Below are 22,139 nucleotides of genomic sequence, written 5' to 3' on the forward strand. Positions count from 1 at the left end.
ATCCAACACCCTGCTCCAAGCAGGCTCAGCTAGATCGGGTTGCTGCTTAGCACTTTTTTTAGTATCCTTTGAGTTGTGTAACTTAATGTCACTTAACTGACTAATGTCAATAATAGGCCTTGAAAGCTGACTTGAAAATGAGACCTTACAAGAAATAAAAATGTAATTATGAGCTTGTTTTTACTAACACTTTTATTTTCCAACCTTTATCAGGCAGAGGGTATTGCTTACTTTCTCAAACATTACTAGGCAAGGTTAATTTGTTGGAGAGAAAATTATCTCAGTGGCAGTCCTATAATTGTACTTTCATATTTTACTCCTCATCTTCACTAGTAGAATTAAAGTGAAACTCTGTTAGTTTATCTGAAAAGCGTTAGCATGCTTAAACTCAGAGTGAAATAATTTTCCAACTAGTGCATGCTTCATGTTTAAAATATGCACAGTATTTTTAATGTGAAATGCAGTGGCGCATTTTGTATGCTAACAACTTCATGACTAAGTATTCCTTATGCAAAGCACAACATGATGATCTTATATGGTATAACTCGTCATATCACTTGGCTGATTTAAAGCTAATCACTTTGCACATGCCCTTAAGATACTGCTACAGAGACTGAAATATTTAAACAATTCCTTAAAGAGTAGACCCTAGAAAGGCTGCTTTCCTGTAGATCTTCCTCTCAAGGACAGGAGCACGTGTGTGAGTCCGTGTCTGTTCTGTGATCCTTAGCATATGGACTCGGCAGCAGAGCAGTTTCTTTCTACCAGGCTGCTTTCTTACACAGAACTTTTTTGGTACTTGACACTTTTTAGCATTTTTTATTGCTGTCAACTGCAGCTGAAATGAAGTAAAATATTCCAAATAGAAAAGTGCTGTACTGAGAGATACATATTAACATAAATCCCTGAGAGATACATATTAACATAAATCCCTTTCTTAGTAAGGCTAGGCTAAAATCACATATCCAACTACTCTTTCACACCTCGCTTTCATGTTTGTGCCTAAGGTCTGCTATCAGTTAAGGCTGTGTATTGGATATTAAAATACTCCCTGGTTTAGACTTTTAGGTTAGGAATGTGTATATATTCCTTGCCCGTTTGAGATGTATGTGTAAAATTACAGTCCAACTCTGAAAATAAGGGTCTCGCATCAGGCCTGCAGCTGCAAGTAATTGCATTCTGCACAGCTGACAATAGGAGTTGAGAATCAGAAGTATCTTGCCCTCAAAATATGGAAGGAATATGGGTAGTCATTGAAGACGACTCATTCATTCTGAATGATGTGCTGATGGACATAAAATGAAACAAAGGTTAGAGTAAGTGGAAGAATTCATCTGCTTTTTTTCCATGTTATTAGGAGTGTGGCTTCACTGAACCAGATTTAAGAGGAAAATGCCTTGTAGATAGAATTATTCTCTGTTTGATTTATCCCTTGGTACTGTTTCTCTTTCAGATGAAGTGGACTACAGTAATTTTGGGACCAACACACTATCGAGGAAGAAGAAGGCCCTGGTGACACTCCGCAATGACAACCTCCGCCGGCGTCCTCACATTAACATTAGCATGCCTCATGATTTTAGACCAGTGTCTTCCATAATCGATGTGGACATTCTCCCTGAAACACACAGGAGAGTGAGGCTGTATCGACACGGGTGTGAGAAACCCTTAGGATTTTACATTCGCGATGGCACCAGCGTAAGAGTTACTCCTCACGGACTAGAAAAAGTACCCGGTATCTTCATCTCTCGTATGGTTCCTGGAGGCTTAGCAGAGAGCACAGGCTTGCTGGCTGTGAATGATGAAGTCCTGGAAGTTAATGGCATTGAAGTAGCAGGAAAGACTCTTGACCAAGTCACAGACATGATGATTGCCAATAGCCATAATCTTATTATCACGGTCAAGCCAGCAAACCAGAGGAACAATATTATTCGAAGCAGTAGGATGTCTGGTAGCTCTGGCCAGTCTACAGACAGCACTGCAAGTCACCATAGCTTGCCTACGTCCCACGTGCTGCAGAACTTCCACCCTGATGAAATGGAGAGTGATGAAGAGGCAGACATTGTCATCGAGGGCGGTCTGGAGCCACAGCACATTCCTAAACTGCACAGCCTTACTTCCAATAGCCTCTCTCGAATCAATGGCAGCAGCCTTAGCCACAGACTTCAAAGGGACCTGGTGCTCAACAACAACTCTGGCCGAGAAAGCAACGGCAACATCCACAAATTACTCAGTTCCTTAAAAACTGATCCCCGACACAGTCTGGTTATCCCCAGAGGAGGTATCGAGGAGGATGGAACAGTCATTACACTTTAGGAGCAATTCCTGCAACTCTCCTTTCAGTCTTAAGTGCCAATTGGGACAATTGACTCTTGCAGTGTGTTATGCACAGAGAGCTGATATTCTAATAGACCTCACGGGTGCAAAAAATTGTTGTTTTCTAGGAAACGTGGCATCTGCAGTTAGACATAAAACTGTCGTGCACTGCAAAATTTGTCAGGAGAAAGCCAGCGTGTAAAACCTGGTTTATGTCCCAGCCCTAAAGTGAGAAGGCAAATTTGGTTTAGTTGGTATAAGTCTAAGCAGTCTGACAGGCTACCAATGGCAGTGCTACATACTTGGGTTTGAATGCATGGGTGGATGTATTTATACATGCATGTATATGAATTAGATTTTAATAGTAACAGACATGTCTATTTGAAGTGGAATCTGGTTTTCTTCTAATACCAGTTTAAAGAGAGTGTTTCTTAATACCATCTGATGATCTTCTCCCGTTACATACAGACCTTCCACTAACTTGTTTACACCGTACTTGCAACCTTATGTCTAATCCAGACAAGCTCTGTAAAAGTAACCGTTTCCTACTCTGGTGGTAACAACGTTAGGGAGATGCTGCAAATACATTTTCCAAACGAAACTATAGATAGATAGAGATACATATATTTTTAAGAGCCTGAGGAGGCAAAGTCGGAGGCTGTTGCCGCTATTGCTGTGAGCTCACCACCACCTGCTGGTCAGAGGCAGGCCTGCCTGCGGTGCGGACCCGTGCTGCATGGGGAGAAGAAAACATGACAATAAGGGCTTAAAACTAGGTTCAGCACCATTATGTGTAAATGTATTCTTTTTTGATATTTATTAGCTAATACCTCTTTCTCCCATCACCTCTGTTTTTTCAATATCATGGCTCATGTGAATTTTAGGGATGCAAGAGAAGGCAGCAAAAGTAGAAGAGCGTGCTAGGACTGTCCCCTTCACCTCAGAGCTGCCACAAGCTGTACCTTTGAGGCAACTTCAATCCACACAGTCTTTCCTTACAAAAGATTGGCTGATTGCTATACAGAGGAGGGATGTTGACTGACTGTCAAACCTAACTTAGAATAGTTCTGTTATTTTTGGACTCTTCCAGTAATAAAGCTTAATGTCTACACAGGATTTCTAGAAACCTAAAATATACTGGATGTTTGAGATGGTCAGACGTCATTACTGGATGCTGGCTAGTGGGTAGCCAGTGACTGAGTCAATAACTGCTTCCAAAAATACCATGAATTTATGAAAGTGGTCTAACCTAAAATATTTTGTTATATCTTCATCAGTGTAAGGAACAAAATATAAATGTTTTACAATGTATTTTTCTACTTTTAGCTTGTGTTGTTTTCTTTTTGTTTTAAACTTTGTAGTACATTAAAGCTTTTTATATGGTGGAATAGACATTTCTTAAATATTGTATGGGTATGAAAATTCAGAAGTCTTGGTTTGAAAAACTTAGATTCCATTTTGGAATCTGTAATGGCTGGACAGGGGATGTACAGACTAATTCACTGTTGCTAATTTAGAATACCTGTGGAACAACCAATCTTCTGCTCATTGTTAAATATGTTTGGGACATTGAACTTAGCTTCTTTCTTTTAGATTTGCTTTAAAAGTTTATTTTAAAATTCTTTCACTTTAATTAAACCTCTTCTAGGTATCACAGCAGTTATAGAGCTGTACTTATTCTTCTCAGCACAGTAAGAACAGAACATTGGTCCTGTTCGTCTTAAAACTGTGTCTGTACTTTACCAAAGGTTTTCTTTTTTTTTTTTTTTAAATCCGATTATTGGTGCCGTGAAAAAAATTAATAGCTGAATGTGCTTCAGTCAATCAGACCATCTTATCAGGAACATTTTGTTACATCTTAAATAAGACTACTTTTATGAATAAGTGGATTTGTCTGGCTGAAGTTACTGATTTTACCTTATTTAACTGATGAAAATGTGACCTGTTTGCAATAAAATGTGCACTGTCTTACTTCTACGCTATATCCTTTCCCCTGTGCTCAACACATCTTTCCGTGGAAGTATCTCCATTCCCTGTGGAAACAAGATACTTGGTTTTGATGGCTCTCTGAATATGTAACTGTTCTAGTAACGCTTTTCTCTGTACCAGTACAGACTTCAGTTCCTCTGGTTGTGGGTGGTGATTCCAAGTTTCCTTCCATAATATTTTTTCCCAGTACTGCTTTTACTAAAGGGTACTGTTACACTGATTCCCCTGGGAGCCGAGTAGCCTGCTGTGCTCCCTGTAGCACAGCTTCGAAGCTCGTGGCTGTGCGGAGCTGGGGTGGTTCTGGCTCCTCGGCGGTGGCTGTGGGCGCCAGGGCCTGCGTGCTGCCGCGGGGCCTGGCTGCAGAGCGCGGGCCCGTCCAGAGTGTCCGAACGCTGCCAACTCGGTCAGCCCGAGAGGTAGGAAGTGTAAAGTGCGTTTCACATGGGGCCATGAAAGTATTGTGCCCAAGACCAACTACAAGCTGAAAACAAACAAGTATTGATGTGTCGGCTTTACAGCCACCACTGCCAAGTAACTTTAAAGGCTTGCAGCCATTTTGTGCTGATTTGCATCGACTAGGAAACCACAGAAAGGCGAGCTCCTCTTTTTTTTTTTTTCTTTTTTTCATGCACCATACTGATACCTGGACTCGCCTTACACTCGTCTTTTTAAGATGAACTCCCCAGTTCGGGCTGTTACCAGCAGAAACCTCGGTGTGGCAACACGACCGAGCCGTACCGCTTTCAGGTACGGAGGCCCCTTCGGGGATGGGATTAAATTGTTGAACGGGGCTTTAACGGTGGGTGGCTGAGGGAACACAGGCGCATCAGCCCCCTTTAGAAGGCAAAACCTCCGTCAGCGCTCGGTCCCCGGCCTCCCCTGGCGCTGGCGGCGGGGGGGGGGGGGGGAGGTGGCAGACCCGGGCCGCTCCAGGCCAGTGCGCCTGCGCCGGCTCCGCCCCGCTGCCCGGGAAGGGGCGGGGGGGGGGTGCGGCAGAGGCAGCATGGCGGCGGCCGCGGGGGCCGGGACCGAGCTGCCGGGAACGGACAGCGGGAACGTCTCGCAGAGCCACAGCCGCGCCTCCGGCCTCGGCCAGCCGGAGGACGAGGAGGCCTCGGAGGCGTCGCTCGGCGCCACCGCCGCCGCCTATTCCGCCTACCTGCTCGCCGACCGCAGCCTCTTCAGCGAGCAGGTGAGCGGCCGGCGGTGCCGGGCCGCGGCGGCTCTGTGGAGCGGGGCGGCCCGGCTGGGGGGGGTGTGGGGTGTGGGGGGGTGTGTGTCTGCAGCCTTCGGGAGGATCCTGGGGGAGGTTTGTGCGCTTCCACGCACCTTTAAAGGATTTCTGTTTTGCAGATAGAAAGCTTAGACAAGAGCCTGGAGGATTTGCTGACCAGAGTGGATGAATTTGTGGGAATGCTGGACATGGTGCGTACAGCGCGCCTGTAGTTGTGGTTCTGAAGCCGGCGTACGGTTCAGCCTCTGTTTGTGTTTTTAAATGAGACGGAGGTAGGAAGCAGCCTTCGGTCTAGGCACGTCCCAGTATGAAAACACGCTTGCTAATTAGATAACTCAGTTCGATAATTGGGTAACTCATGGATGAAAACTACCAAACTTTTCATATTTGAGCAAAATATGCCCATATAGCTGTCCAACTGCATAATTGCATTTGTATACTTGTCCATGTGCGTACACGGAATCCCATTCTTAGTGGCACAATGACATATTTAAAAAAAATGTATGCTGTTTTGTTTCTCCTTTAAAATACGTAAAGGCGTTCTCCGTGGCTTTTGCAATCAGAGTATCTAATCAGAGTTGCCAGACCTCCAAAACTAGATTTGGCTTTAGGGGACCCTTTCTTACCCTTTAAACAGAAAGGCAGCTTTGTTTTCACTTTCACATGGGGGGGACAGGGAGGGACCGAATGGAAAGTTCCTATAAGCTGACACTGGTATACAAGCCTGTCTTTTAAAGCATAGCACAAGTAGTTCTTCTGCACTACTTTAAGGGGAACATTACTATTTTATTGGTTTTATACCAATAAAACAAGATTTTATGGCCTGACTTTATGCTGAGGAAATGTACGGGTAGTCAAATTTAAGTAAAATTTAAGTAAAATTTTAGTTTAATATATTTGATTCTTCAGTCTGTCTCAGGAAATGTTCCATCTCTGAGTTCTAATAAGGCTGTAGCCTTTATATAATTATAAAGCTAAGTATTTGCCTATGCAAAGTAAATTTTCTTCAAAGGCACCAACTAAACTATATACAGAAGCTACCTTGTTAGTTTTAATCTAATATTTTTATACTAATATTAATCTGATGTTTTTAAACGACAAGTTTTGATCTGTTAGTTGGAGCACAGCTCTAGTTTCCAGAATAATATCTACTACGCATTTTATTTTAGTCATCAGTTTTTGAATTTGAATCATCTTTAGATTCGAAGTGATTCCTCTCAAGTTGTCAATGAAAGTATACCTCAGATTTACACAAAAGCTACAGAAATGAGACAGATATACAGGAAGATTGACAAACTAGAGGTATGTATTTGATATCTTTTAGATGTATTCCGTTTCTTAACCGGGGGGGGGCGGAGAATTGATGATACACTGTAATTCTGTGTGTGTGTGTGTGTGTGTGTGTGTGTGTAAAAAAATTAAAAAGTCTATTTTTATTTACTGCTTGAAGCAAGGCAAGCATTTTTTTTTTTTTTTTTTCAGAAAGCAATAGCACCACTTTTTCTTCTTTTGTTTTTGTGGGAGTTTTTGGGGAGGGTGTTTTTTTTATAGTGTTTTTCAAAGTTATTGTCTGGGGAGATACTCAGAGACTAGTAGAATGAGAGGTCTGTTGATCCCTGGTAAAGCTTCAAAACTGTGATTCAGATCCTTGGTCCCACTTTTAGTAGAAAGGCAGATAGAAGTCTAGGTTCTAAGAAGTCTAAATTAGTTAGTTGAAAGTCAAATAGGAAAAGGAAGACTGTTTTATTAGATTTAACCTGGTTTTTTTTTCAGCCTTTTAAGTATCTCAAGTAATTTTTAGCAATAAAATGGACTTTTCAGTAGAAGGGAAATAGAGCATCAAGTTTTTGACTCCTTATTTAAGTAATGGAGCTTTTACCACTGTCGTGCAATACATAATCCTGTTCTAATTTTCTAGTGAAAAAGTTGGATTTCTTTCGTTTTTTGCACACCAGGCTTTTGTGAAGATGATTGGAAATTGTGTAGCTGGACTGGAAGAACGGGTCATAAAGGCAGAAACAGATCTTGGAGCTTTTCCGAGCACATTTAAGAAAATCTTGCACACAATCAGCATACCATCCTTCCTTAATGTAAGTAAACTTTTGCTACCGTGTGACCAATTTAGTTGCTCTGCTTACCAGAGTAGATGATGAAAATAATAGTAAGTTTGTTACACACATATCTGAATCTAACTGTAAAACTTTTATATACTTTATTAGCATTTTTTCAAAGTTCTCAGAATTTAAAAAAAAAGAACAAACTTTAAAACCACAAATTCTTACAAGGATTTGTGTAACTTTCCAAACTTTGGCTGAATACATGAAGAAGGGAACGCGAAGGGCACAAACAAGCACATAATGCACAAGCCTTTATATTAAAGTACCCCTAATCTCTGGTATGCAGAGCAAGTAGGAAGAGCCTGTACAGACAACACTGTTAACGGATCATTCTGCATGGGTAATATCACTGCAGAAATGTTACCAAAAAGGGAAATAAAAGCTATGCTGCACGATATTTTTAAAATAAAGGTTGTAGTTATACTCAATCCACACAGTTCAGTAATCATGCAAACACCTTGTTAAACTTTCTAAGGAGGTGTTTTTCTCTATCTTTCCTTGTTACTACATGTGAATTATTTCTCTGCAGAGGATTGGAAGTGCTCTCTCCGGTATGTTTCAAAGAGATACCTTACCTAACCCTAGACTGGCACTATGCCCTAGTTTTAAAATGACCTTCTGGTTCAAAAAAAAAAAAAAAAGAAAATCGTGACCACCTGATGCTTCTTGGCATCACCTGCCAGTACACCATTTATAAGTACTCTTCCTTGTGTCTTGTCAGCTCCCAGATTCTTTTCTTTATATTTTCCTATATTTTTCCTGTACTAACTCAGGTTTCTGTATCGTAATACTGGTGAGAATGCTGAAATAAAGTAGGTTTGCAGAGGGGTGGAGGAAGATGGTTGTGTCTGAGGTTTTTGCGTTCCTGCATATTGCAAGCATGTGTGGCAGCAGAGAAAAATAAATGTAAAAAGAATATGTGTTGTCTTGTTAAGATGCAGTTTAGGAAACCTGTTCTTCACTGCTGTTTTCTGGGCAGTCTTTAAGATAGTTAAGTTCAAATTCCTTCATTTTCTTTGGTGTTTAAGTTTAGAATGATGTCTTTTTTTGAAAAAAAAAAAAAAAAGCAAACAACACAAAGCTGCTATTTATTGGCCAGTTACAAAACCAAACAACCGCAGCAGTTGCCTTGAACAATATTCAACAGTATTCAACATTTTGTTGCTAAAAACTGTTGTCAACCATGGAATTACAATCATCAGTTGAAAAGTTTGAAAGTTCTAAGAAAGTGCTTTTTTAGTGTTGCATGGGAACACTTTGTCAGCTTTGCAGATTTTCCACAATTAGTAAGGTGCGAAGTCTTTGAAAATAGCAGCGAACTGAACCTGGCATGTCCAGTGGTTTCTTGCTCTGAGTATGGATAGCAATCAAATCAACACTCAGAACTTCCTGGCATTAATTAATTACCGGAAAGGGAGGCCACTGTTCTGCAGTGGTACTGAGAAGTGCATAGTAAAATACATATTTTCACTAGTAAACACAAATATGTCTGAATGAAAATGGCTGTAGAGATTTCTCCTCATGCCTAACATTTAACTAGCTCACTCAAGTATATCAGTGCTTGGGAAAAGAAGGGTATACTGATGTCATGATTTTCACTGTAGCTGTAGTTGATGTTTTCCTGCTACAGTTTTCATTTAGGCAAGCCCCCTGGCTCTCTTCCCATTTACATGTATCTGTTTCTTTACACAAAGGATATATTTTGTATTTCTCAAGGTGTGTATTTGTAATCTCACTTTCAGATTTTGTCCCAAGTTCTTCCCTTGTGAATACCAGGCAGTGTAAAGTACAGTACTGTAAGACTTCTAATATCACTAAGGATGTAGACTCTCTCAAAAGGTAAAAATGTTTGCTAAGCAGCTGCAAAATTAGCTAATCATAATTGTGTACTCAGGCAACTGTGGGTACTGTGCACACCTATGAATTTCCCCGCTGGGTTGAAATTATCCCCTTCTTGCACATATGTGAACATAGTGCCTCTTAAATCAGTGTCACGAGCTGCAGAATACCTGTAACCTTAGTTTCCCTTGCTTGAAAGGTGTTTTCTCATAGGGCAGTACAGGACAGGAAATAATTTTTAAAAACAGAGCTTTGATTTCAAAGTTTTTTTTTTTTTTCACATTTTGCAAAATTTCTGATATAGAGAACATTGATAATATCCTCTATTTATAGGTCTGATCTTTGTTTATTATTTCATTACAACTTGAATGGCAAAACAAACTTGTTTCAGAGAAATTAATGGCATTGTAAAGCTAAAGACAAATATAATTTAAATGTCATAAATCAGCAATTTTGTATACAACAGGAGAATATGTACTTACTTCATGTGGAGTACAAGTATAGGGCTCAACTGAATGTTGGGAAAATTCCACTTAGCTGTTTTGTAGGTATGCTTAATTATATCCTCATTTTGGTATTGTAAAAGTGTTCCACACTCCAAGTATACTAACGATACTTGCTATGCTTTTAACTTTATTATTGGTGAAGGCTAATTTCCTCATCCCAGACAGGCAAAAAAGTAAAGTCAGTCGTGGTCCTTCCTGTTGTCTCTTTAAATGAGTCATTTGATATAGCAAAACAGTGTACAGCTAATATTTAAAAGAAACATGTACGCTTTTCCTGAAAAACAGTGTGACAGCTTTTTTACAGTCTACTACCTTCTTTTTAACAGTATGTCATAGTATATACGTTCTAACATACACTTGATGAAGAAGCTCAGCAGGAGCAGCAACCTTCTCAGAAGAAACATTTGCCAGGTGTGTTTCCACATGAAGAGGAGTTAAATGTGTAAATGAGAACACAGGCTGGGGTTAACTCAAAGGAAGCAGCTGAGGAGAACTCACAAGCCAGAGCAGGAAAGGTGAAGGTGTATGGCTTTGGAAGCATGAATGTTACAATGACTATACCATCAGCTGGAACAGGTTACGCATTTGGCTCCTGCAGAGCTGGCATATCATACACTTTCCAGGACTGAGTCTGTTCAGGTGATAGAATGGCAGAAGTCAAAGGCTTAACTAACGTTAAGAATATGCCGGACCCATCTGAGCTATGATTAAAAATTCACCTAAGGAAACGTGCCTTTAAAACTTTGTTTTCCATTTTAGCTCTGTAGGCTTTTTTTAAAAACTTGGTTTTTTTAAGAAGGTGAAAAATAAACTTATCTTTTATTTTCAGAAATCAGCTTCACGACAGCAACAGACCCTCTATGAACCTCCAGTCCTCTTCAAGACTGAAGACTATTTTCCGTGTCTTAACGAAGCACCTTACTGATGATTTTTGCTTTGGCATTGATATGAATCAGCCAGAGTAGAGACAGCCGGGTGAACAAAAGAAATGCTAACCTCAGAATAGCTGCATTTCTGAGCATTATCAATGGCATATTGCCATTCTGATTCTTACTGTCTTCCTTGAGGCAGTATTTTTCAGGTAATTTTTGTTTGCATACTTTATTTGAAAAGTCTTCCTAAAGCACAGTATAAAGTTTCAGTTTGTATTTGGGAAGGAATTTAAGAATACTTGTGGATTAGATTTTTGTTTTTCTTTTTTTTAAATGGGGAAATAATAGGAAACATACTTTTATAAATAAATCTTTTAACACATATCTATGCTGCTGCAAGTATAAATAGCTATACCGCAAGGGTGTTTTGTCGTTTGTTTTTTTTTTTCCTAATGCACTGATTGAGGTGAAAGAAAAAACTATGCATAAAATCATCTACTTCACATTTTGGAACCTGCTCCCTGCAGTTTGTACAGAGCAGCGCACCACGTTGGGAAGTACAAGTTGCAAGGGGAGGACTTGGAAGATCAGCGAGGAGTCGAGGACGCGGCTCGATGCACGTGATCTTGTCCCAGTTCACAAAGGAAAGATCCTGCTCCCACTGATGATCATCAGGTCACAGTGACCTGAGCTTCTAATTATTGCAGCATTTTGTTGTTTGAAGTGTAACCGGGTGGGCATGAGATGTATATAACCTGCTGCCAAAAAGACAAAGTGTCTTGAGGCAGGGACGGATCGGGCCGGATCAGGCGCCTGACCAGACTGTCCGCCTTTCCCTCCCAACCCTCCGTGTGGCTGCTGGGGCTCCCACGCTGGTTACAGTGCCAGTATATCATCAATAAACTAATAGCTAGCTAACCCCTGGTGTGGTCTTGCATTTCACCTGACAGTATTGAACGGCACCGTTGTTTCTAAGAACCTTTTTGCATGCAGCCTCATACAATATCTAGTGGGTGTTAATCTTAAATTGTGTTTTTCTGAACAACAATTTTACCACTGCTGTTTTACTGGCAATATAACTTACTACAAATACCCAAAACTCAATTTTCAGAGCAATAAGGAATGCATTAAAGGAACAACAACTTGTCTGCTGAGTTTGTGTTGCAAGCACAGAAAGAGGTATGAAGTTGTATAGCAAGGATTCTATATTAATAGATAAAGCTTTGAAACCCAGATGGTCTCGTGTCCCACTAGCAGCAGGGACCAGGTTCTAAACAGTATCTGAAGCAACATTTAGTAAAAAGTAAAACAAAGATGGTGAAGTCAAAATCAGTAGGCTCCAAAAGCAGTTCAAATGTGAAACTTACCTGAGTGTTAACATAAAGAGTCTAGAAAAATAATTATGTGTCAACACGCAGAAAGTAACAGACGTTTAGCTTTGAAGAAGGGTTCCCCTCCCATACTCCTTACTTAAATATTTCACTATTTAGATGTTCCACTGCAGCAACAGTTGCATTTCCAAAAGGTGTGGTACATTTCTGAGTATGCATAAATAATCCTCAAAGGCTATTCACTCGTCAGTGAAATCTAATGAAATGACATACCTATAACTTAGCTTGGCTATGGCCAAGTACTCTTAGACACACTGATACTGACATTGCAAAAAATATTAAAGTAACTTTAGAACAACTTTCTAATTAAATGAATCAACCACTTAAATAACAACTTTGCCCTCTGCTGAAGGGAGCTGAAATACAGTTATTTTTAAACAGATGATATAATTTAAAATATTCAAATATAACAATCTCAGCAAGTTTATCCAGCTGAGTATTTGTCTTGCAATATTGTTCATATTAAGAAAAAAAAAATACATATTCCGAAGTGGGTGTTTATGTTAAACAGTTGCACGGAAAATGTAAGTTCTATCTTCAAAGCACACCACAAACAAAAATCATGCAATTCCTATAGTTAGTATAGTTCTTTGTTGGAAGTGCTCCAAAATATTTTTATTATTGAAAATAATGGAGAGTACATGGAAGATTTATTAAGAAAATGCTATAAAAATACATACAATAAATAAATTCTGGGTTTTTTTTTAATGCATGGTACCGAATAACAAGGTCACAGTTCATCTGTGAACTGTAGTCTAGAAAAGTTATAAAATTAAGGCGTTCTCCCAGTACTGGCAAGATCCACGCATGCACCCTGCTGTTGAGTCCGTACTACCTTGTCTGTCTCTTTGCTCGTGGTCAGTCTCACCAAGCAGGAATAGCATAAAAAAAATCCCAAGTGTTCACATTCAGTAAAGAAAGACTCACAGAATACTCCTTTATTCTGTCTGCTGTTGTTATCTTGTATTACGGTGTAAACCCGGTAATAACTATTATAAATTAGGCTCAATATTTACTGGTTTTGCCAGCTGAAATAAAATCTAAATCCACTGATACCGATATTCATACACCCAGAAAGCTGTACTTCTATCTTTCTCTGTACAGCATTTATCTTTCTCGCTTGAGATCCAAGATACAAAGCCAGTAACAATAGTGCTCCGTTACCTGTTTTTAACACGAGGAGCTCTTCAGATCGAACTGATGTAAAGGAAGACATTATGTTTAACGAGCCAAGCTGCTGAAGGTTGGTTAGAGAGTGTTTGAAACGAGCTAATGCTTAGTATCAACAAAGAGCCTACACCCAAATCTTACTTTTCCTGTGACATGAAGGAAAAATGTTAAAGTTATCCTAGCAAGGATAATGCTAAAAGCTTTTATATTCTTATAATTGCATGTTATATGTTACATCTTACAGGTACATTTTAGACGAGTGTCTAATTGAAACTAATGCTGCAGCTTACTAAGAGATACCTGCTTACTGCAAGATGTATGTAGACATACAACAAAATCTCCATTCTCAAGGCATGCAGGATGGACTGAATGTTAAAGGTCTACATTTTTCATAGCTCCTGGGCAAAAATCAATGCGATCTGTCTTACCTAAATATTTAGTTATATGACAAACTGTGCCTCAAGTAGGCACATGAAGATTGATATTTGTATTTAATTATTTTTGGACCTATGCATTTTGCTTGACTCTTGAGCAATGCTCCTGCAGGTGCTCTAAAGCCTAAAGGATTTATAGAAGTATGTATATTAGCGACATGAAAAGAAACAGACTTGGTGATTTATCTGACCAAATAAAATATCAAATTGTTTAAAGATTTAAAGATGTACTGGACTACTTTGATGTTATCAAAACCCATAGCAGTTCATTACTTCTGCTGACAATAACCTTCAAGGTTGAGTAGTTTTACCTGCAATACTAAGATATCAGTAACAAACTTAATTTGGATTCCATCCTGCACAGGAACTGTTTCCAGAGACTAAGATCATGAGCTGTAGAGAGAGATCCTGAGTGAAACACCTTTCAGAATGAGAAAGAAGAGCAAGATTGCTTGTATCTACACCTATGAAGAGAACTTTACATTTGAAAATGGTAAATATTTTAAGGTTCCCTTACAAAAAAAAAAAAAAAAAAAAAAAAAAAGTGATGACACTTAAACTCTCTCAGTTTTCATAGAAAAAATTCTAGTCTTGGACCAGCTACCGAGAAGATCCCATATGCCCAGACAGAAGCCCTGCCTTGAAAAGCAAAAATCCCTGTCAGTTTTAGCTATGGTCAAAGAGCACCATAATGGGGGTTGGTAATCTTTCTAGCCACTGCAGCTAAATCCATCAGGAATGAGGAGTCTTCAACTGTTAGGATTCACAGCCTTGTAGGAGCTAGGTCCCTGTGGCAGGCTGTGCTGCAACAGCAGAGTCGAGGCTGTGTCCACTCTACTGCTTTTGTTGATTCTACTTTAAGCCGATGGGTGGTAGTACAGCCTAAAGGTGGCTGTACAGACTCCAGCTCCAGCTGATCTCAGAAATTTAGGGAATTTTATTTACTTTCTTGCCTGAGGTTAGCTACTCACCAACTTTTAATGCTGGTCACTTTTATGATTTTGCGAAACAGTATAAGTAGTATTCAAATTATGCGTGATGATCAGTGTCCTAAAAGTGCTAAGTAACAAACAAAGAAGAAAAAAGGGAAACGGAAGGTAATGCTCCTGGGCAGTACTGAACAACACTAGTGAGACAGAATGCAGTCACCGGTAGATACAGAGTTTGAAAAAGTGAAATAATGCCTTCCGAATTATATCAGAGAAAGGGATAAGATAGGAAAACCAAAGTATCCTGTCTAAAATCCATATGAAAGACTCAAAACATAATTTATTTTTTTGTCAACTTTAATATTGGCTGTATATTATTTGATGGACTACTGGGTTAAGTAATAGAAAAAAAGACATTAAAATTAGATAAATAGTCATAAATTATGATGTTTTCAGTCAAATGTGCTAACTACACAGAATCTTTAATATATACTTTATACTATATACTTTAGTCTTTAAAGTATATTGGAAATACAGTTATATAAATGAGCTGACAGCTAAGAAAATGAACTGAATGTTAGCGAGGATTCTGTTAGAGGGTTCTGAGTGAAAAGACAGAATTCATGTGAGGAGAAAAAAAAGCACTTACTGAGCATCAATGAAGAAAGAAAATATAAGTTTCCAATTTGATTTATCATCTCCCACTGTTCAAAGTGTAGGTTTCTTGAGAATAGCTTGATGCCTACATTATTTTAAAATAAATTAATTGCCATCTGTTTCTTACAGGTGACACTGTCAGTATTTTCTTTACAAGCAAGTGGTCTAGAAAGCAACCTTTAAAAAAGAAAAAAGCAATAGCTGAAATTCCTGCAATCCTAGGACTTTAAAGCTGAGAGCTGGCACTAAGTCTGACAGGAGCATCTGAAATCTTTCTTGGAACATCAGTCAATCTAAAAGGTTTGCAGAGATCTGCAAACTGGCAGAAAAGCTGGTTCAGCTTGATTTGTACAAAAAATAAAAGGAAAAAAGGAATGGTGAGAGCCTCAGGCAGGCATGGAAGAGGCAGGAAATAGCATAGCCAGGGGATAAGCCAGGGCAAATGCTAAGGCACAAACTTGTGGTGACAGCTTTGAGCAGCATGAACAGATGAGGACGAGATCGCTGAGCTGGGAGATATGGCTGAAGATCCGCAGCAGACCTCACATACACATCTGATTTTGTTATTCGTTTACAGTTGAGGAGCTTTTCAAATTTTTTTTTGCCTAAGGGTGCACTACTCCCAAGTACACCGTTTTAAGAGGGGCTTTAACTACTAGAAGAACTGTGAAAGGACAGTCTGGACTAGGTCACTGTTACTTGCCTCTTTCACGAAAGCAGTCGGACTTGCAGGTAGAGTTAGCCAGACCATTAGACTGCTCTGGCTAAAAACCAGTCCTGCCAAGCCAAGCAGTCCAACCCCAGCACTGATGTCCAGGCCCAGGGGTGAGGGGTGACACGCCTCTACTCCCAGCCATCCCCCCAAGAAGCCAAGCATAAACCGCATCCTGGCAGGGACTCATTTTCCATCGCGGTGTCACCGGGGAGATGTGCAACCCGGGAGATGCCTACTGTGGAATTAGCATCTGGTTTTGGTTTGTTTTCCTCAGGCTTCTTTTATTAGCCCTTTCCTCTACAGGGATGAGGTTTGCAATTTGATTAGAAGTGTATTGGGAAAGAAGAACAAAAAAAATTAAGTGTTGGAAATGGCCTTCTTGTTGTCATTGCAGGGATGTCTGTGGGCTGTGTGTCCTGCTCAGATGCCTACTTCCAGCAGTGTTTTATCAACTCCAATACAGTGGTTCAACTGCTAGTGATAACCAGTGCCCTAATTCTTGGTGTCAGTGGTTGCTCGGAATTTTTTTGGAAGTGCGCCTGTTGCATCTAAAATCCAATGTATTGGAGGACTGTTAAGGGAAAAAATACTTATTGAGGGGGAAAATACTAAGCAAGATAACTGAACAAAAATCGTGTTTTCTTTCTGGATTTATTAGCTTGACTTTTTTTGAGATTTAATTGTGTTTCTGTAGTCAAAGAAAGGAAAACACAAAGCGGTCATGCCAGAGAAATCTTGCCTAAGGAATATCAATTATGATTTTGTTAGCTAACAAGGTAGATGAGCAGTGCCGTTGCAAACTCATTGCATGTACCGATGAGATAAGCCAAGGCTCTGCCAAGTGAGTTGGATGAAATTATGCAAAGGACACAGAATCAACAACAGAGGTTGATCAGCAAAAGCAGGGCTAGATGATGCTCCGGTGCCCATCTCAGTTAGCATTCTGGCACTCATCTGTTTGCACCATGGAACTGTGTCTGGGTGTGAAATGGATTCTTTCTGGATCAAATATAGCCAGAGAATTGCTCCAGGAGTTTGTCTGACATGCTACAGCTGCTGTTGGGTATTCATTCCGTGCTGCTGGCCTTGAGCTAGTCTTAGGTCAAGACAAAACTCAATGAAACATTTAGCTTGAACATCAGGTTTCTCCTTATAAATCTGCCTTTGCTGTGCTGAACTACTTGCTAAAACAGGCATAGCCTCAGGGTGGTCAACGGCACTCTTCAGGGGTACAAAGCCTGAACCAAAGCTGTGTGATGAATGCAGATGTGATAGTGCTGGAGTTTATATTTGAGGACTTGAATGGGTCACAAATATGGACATGAAATTCATGCGGGGGAATTGTCAAGAGAAGAGCCTGATGTAAAGGTCAGGTAGGGGAGCTGCTGGGGAGGAGATGATGGAGGAGTGACATGGAGGAACAGACACAGACCTTCTAACTGAACTCAGACATAATAAAGGAGTGTACAGGAGATGGAAGCAGGGGCAGGTGAGCCAGCAGGATGACAGAGCTGCTGTTTGATCTTGCAGGGATAGGGTTAGGAAAGCCAAGGACAACCTGGACTAGTATATAAACAGCACAGTATATAAACAGCACGAGGAGACCAGAGGAAGTGTGGCCCACTGATGAATGTAATGGGGGCCTGGTAATGCAGGACACAGAAGAGGCCGAGGTACTCGATGCCTTCTGTGCCTCAGTCTTTACTGGACTGTCTTTACTGGGCTTGCCAGTACAAGAAAGATACAGATGTACTGGAGTGTTCAGTGCAGGACCACAAAGATGTTTAAGGGACTGAAACATCTGCTGGGAGGAGAGGCTGAGAGAGCTGGGACTGTTCAGCCTGGAGGCGAGAAGGCTTGCGGGGATCTCATCAGCACTATAAATACCTGATGGGAGGGCATGAAGAAGACTGAGACAGACACTTCTCAGCAGTGCCCACTGGTAGGACAAGAGTCAATGTGTGCAAAAAAAAAACTCCTTGCCAAAGCACCTTCTCTCTTGCATCCCACGTTCATTTTTTTGAACCTTATTCCCACAAGCTTCCTTTAATAACCTCTAATTCTGGTATCAGAGGACACAATCAACAGTCATTAGCCATCTGTGTTGTTCATCATCTTGTAGTAATGTCTGTAATTTCCCTTTCCATGATCTCTTCCCTTGGCTGAAGAATCAGAGAATCACGGAATGGTTTGGGTTGGAAAGGACCTTAAAGATCATCTAGCTCCAACCCCCCTGGCATGATCGGGCATACTTTCCTCTAGATCAGGTTACTGAAAGACTTGTTGATTTGTGTATGAAGCTTCCATGCCCTTGTTGCCTTTCTTTGATCTTTTTCCACTTCTGCTGTATCATTTTTGAGATTTGAGATCAGGAAACCAGGACTACCTATGTAATTCAAGGCACAAGCAAATCAGAGGTTTAAACAGTACCACAATCTGCATTCTTTGTTTATTCTCTAGTTAGTCCCAATATCGGATGTGCTTTCTTGTTTTCTTCTGAACATTTAAATTGATGTTTTCGGGACCTATCATAATAGTGTGATCTCATTCATGAATAACTGCTCAAATTTACTTTCTGACTCATAAAGTGGTTCATATACAAGCATATTTTAATGCAATGGCTAAATATGTGGCTGTTAAGCAGGAGGTGCTTCCAGTTAGTAGGATGAGGTTTTGCTAAAACAAAGGTTACTGCGTGTGTGGATCTGATATAAAAAGTAGTAGATTGCGGGGCTACGCACAACAAGGCAAAACCACAGATGCTGCGGGGTCAGTGTGTTTCTGCATGGATACACCACTACTGGAGGTCAGCAGCTGGCATAGTCATCTGACTCCTTTGTGTATTTGTTCTCACCTGGGCTGTCACTGGACTTTTTTATCATAGCTACAGAGCAGTGGTCCTGGAAAAATGGTATTTAACCTCAGCCTGAGGTCTGTGCTGAAGCAGAGAGCCCATAAAGTGTCCTAACACCGTAGGCCAGGTACTGTTCAGCCCACAGCAGCCTTGAAGGAGAGAGGTAACACTTTGTAGCACCGACAGAAGCCCTTTTCCTTTTGAATGCCCTCAAACCCCTTTTTGGGCCAGAAGTCCTTCCAGGGTACCCTCTCCTCCCACTCTTTACCGTAACTCCTCTGTACCCTGAGGCTGAGCTGTCCCCTGCCTCTTAGGGAGCCACAGGGGCTCCGTGTCTTTCTCCATGGCTGGGTGCAGGGGAAGCACTCGGAGCATCTGCGGAGCTGGGAAGTGACACTTCTTATGGAGGCTCCTGCTCAGAGCTAGTGAAGGGCAACCATGCTGTGGATTTTCCTCTGGTGCTCTCCTGAAGCTAGAAGCCCAGTAGTTTGACCCATGTTGAGGAACGTCCTGAGGCTGAGGTGGGCATTTTGCTGCCCTGCTCTGGTGAGATTTGTGTACTCGTGCTCTCAGACATTTAGATGGTCAAGGACTGAGCCTGAAGAATGTGAACTGGGGAGGGTGCTGGGCCTCTCAGGAAAAGAGGACTCAAACCTTTATCCCCAACTCCCAAAGATGGCATTTTAAATTAAACTATTCTCCGACACCCCTAAACTGCCCGAATAGCCCCCCGAGACAACCCACGAACAAGCTCTAATACAATAAACAGAGTTAAAAGAAGCCCCCACCCTGCCACCAAGGCAGAGAAAGGCAGTGCCTCTGCCACACTCTCCTCTGGCACAGCATTCCCACATTTTGTCCCCCAAACCTTTGCTTTGAGTCCAGCCCTTAAGACTTGTTGGTGATTAATCACATGCTACTTTTATCTTTCAATGTGTAGGAAGAAGTTAAAGTCAATGACTACTCTGCAGTGACAGCCTCCTGTTTTCTGTGTGAGGGTTTTGTGGATGGGGCCAGCCGATAACAGCACAGTGCTGAGAAAAGAGGAATAGCCTTGCTTTTGTACCCTTGCTCTTTTCAGCTCAGTTCTGTCCATTTTCTTCAGCATCTGAGAGTTATGGTCAAACTAGAAAGCGGAGATGAACATCTCCTCTTGCAACAAAAATTAACATCTCCAACTGTTAAAGTGGAATTTTTTGTGACCTGCTACACAGCCTGGACTACTTTACAGGTGAACTGGCAATACCAGTTTGGGTTCCACAAGCAAAACCTGGCAAAACTGGAACAGGAGAAATATTCTCAAATATTCTACCACCATTTTTGCCCCATCTTCCTTTTACCTCAATATACAGTTTTCTAGTTGATTGATTGTCTGGTGCATAATTTTATTGTTCGCTCATCGTTCTTGTCACCATATATAATGCTATTCATGTGATGTATTTATATTCATTTGAATACTGTTGGTCCTTAGGGTCACTTGTTAAGAGCCTCTGGGGAGAACAGATTTGTTACATGTAGTATTGCTCACAATTTTTTTATGTATGTGGTTTGACTTGTGGAGAAACTGCTTGGTGTTGTGTTTGAAAGAAGGCCGGGAGGCATACGCACCTCCTTGGCAGGGCTTATGTATGACAGGGTTGTCATATGTCTGTCCCAGCCTGTGCGGGCACCTAATTGCACCTGATTCATACCAACTGATGGAGTGAATTAATGTTTCAAGACATTAATGATGACAGGCATTTGCATCAACTGGACCCATCAGAGCATGCGTACGTGAAGAGGTTCATCTCAGGCCGCCTTAAATGTGTCTGAACCTTCCTGCAAGCAGTTGGGGATCTGCATGGGCAGCAGCTGGCCAGCTGTTACTTCGTCACTGGCACTGCTGCTGGAACAGAAATCTGCAGGCTGAAATCCATGATGCTAGACAACGGCTAGCCTGGGGTGTGCCTGGGCTTTCTTGCTGTATCAAAGAAGACATCTGTTTAGTCTTGAGTTTCTACAGATTTAGCTGTATATGGCTGGCTGGTGGAAGGTACTGGAGGAAGAGAGGAGGCTGTCGGCACGTGGCTGTGAAGGCGGAGCCGTGCGAGACAACAGGGAGCAGCACAGTCCCAGCTGGGCCTGGAAATTCACGCTGCCAGTTCCACCACACGGGCCTTGCCGGGTCCACGTGCCCTGCGGCAATCTGTGGGGCACCGCGGGCGTGCCCGTGGCTACCCAGCGCCGATCACAACGCCGACAGCGGGTGGCACACGGCAGGCTGGGCGGCGGCAAAGAGCAACCGCCGGCGGGAAGGGTGCGGGAAGCTACCAGAAGAGACAGGAAAGCAGGGGAAGGGTGTGGGTTTACATATGGAGGCACCAGAGGAGGTGACGAGGCTGCCAGCACCAGCGTCAGTCACATCGAGGTAAAGAGAAACGGTTGATGCGGATGGGTGAAATGGATTTGCTTTGTTGGGAGAAAAGGGAAGGTAGGGTAGAGGGAGGAATCTGTTTTGTCATCTGAATGGCACGTACACCATTTGACACCAAAATTTTAGCCACAGATTTTCAGGATGCAGGTGAAATAGCTCTACTGAAGATGAATTATCTCTAACTCCCTGACTGTGATGGCTCAAGCACTTCCTTTCAAATTGCATTTTTCCTTCTTATGTGCTCTATAACCTGTTTCAAGAAAGAATATTTATTATACCAGTCTTTACTAGTTATGTGGTACTTTTCCAAGCCAGCTGTTTTTGTTCTGTTCTCCTTTTATCAGAAAGATGGAACAATTAAAAATGAATCAATCCACATTGTACTTTTTTTGCATCTTTTCCAGAATTGTTTAGGTGTTGCTATAGGAGGCAAAATGCTGGACTCAGATCTGATTGTATTAGGGGATTTCTGTTTCTGTAAGTTAGTTTCCAGTGCCCACTATTGGCTAATCCCAATGTCATCCTAGTATTTTCTCTGTACAAAGGGATCCTACAGTGATTAAACAAGCATGCATTTGGAGGTGCTTGGATACCTCATAAAGCAAATGGGAAGTCCCATTTGTTTCCACTCAGCTTCCAGTATGTGTGATACTACCTGAAACTGGTAAAAGGATATTAACGATTTACAGTTTGCAAATTTCCCTAG

The 22,139-nt window shown here is 41.3% G+C and overlaps 2 protein-coding genes across 7 annotated transcripts in view; both read left to right on the forward strand.

Annotated features, from left to right (window-relative positions):
- Window positions 1-4,284, forward strand: part of PARD6G (par-6 family cell polarity regulator gamma) — a 69,883-nt gene extending 65,599 nt beyond the window's left edge. The window contains exon 3 of the mRNA XM_042798243.1: window positions 1,454-4,284. Within this exon, the coding sequence (XP_042654177.1) occupies window positions 1,454-2,313 (860 nt within the window). The 3' untranslated portion in view covers window positions 2,314-4,284. The remainder of the gene's footprint in view (window positions 1-1,453) is intronic.
- Window positions 4,285-5,288: 1,004 nt separating this feature from the next.
- BLOC1S4 (biogenesis of lysosomal organelles complex 1 subunit 4) lies at window positions 5,289-14,338 on the forward strand. Of its 6 annotated transcripts, none has more exons than XR_004406199.2 (6): window positions 5,289-5,494; window positions 5,656-5,727; window positions 6,737-6,838; window positions 7,492-7,626; window positions 10,828-11,079; window positions 14,230-14,338. XR_004406199.2 is itself a non-coding variant. In XM_032986712.2 (5 exons), the coding sequence occupies exons 1-5, from the start codon at window positions 5,306-5,308 to the stop codon at window positions 10,921-10,923; spliced, it is 594 nt and encodes a 197-aa protein (XP_032842603.2). In that variant the 5' UTR covers window positions 5,289-5,305; the 3' UTR covers window positions 10,924-11,788. The 6 variants fall into 6 exon arrangements, 2 of the variants coding, with proteins under 2 accessions (XP_032842603.2, XP_032842626.2); XR_004406197.2 differs by lacking the exon at window positions 14,230-14,338 and adding an exon at window positions 11,337-11,788; XR_004406198.2 differs by lacking the exon at window positions 14,230-14,338 and adding an exon at window positions 11,398-11,788.
- Window positions 14,339-22,139: the final 7,801 nt, after the last annotated feature.

Source organism: Tyto alba, unplaced genomic scaffold (assembly GCF_018691265.1).
Source record: "Tyto alba isolate M040663 unplaced genomic scaffold, T.alba_DEE_v4.0 Super-Scaffold_27, whole genome shotgun sequence".
Taxonomy (NCBI): domain Eukaryota; kingdom Metazoa; phylum Chordata; class Aves; order Strigiformes; family Tytonidae; genus Tyto; species Tyto alba.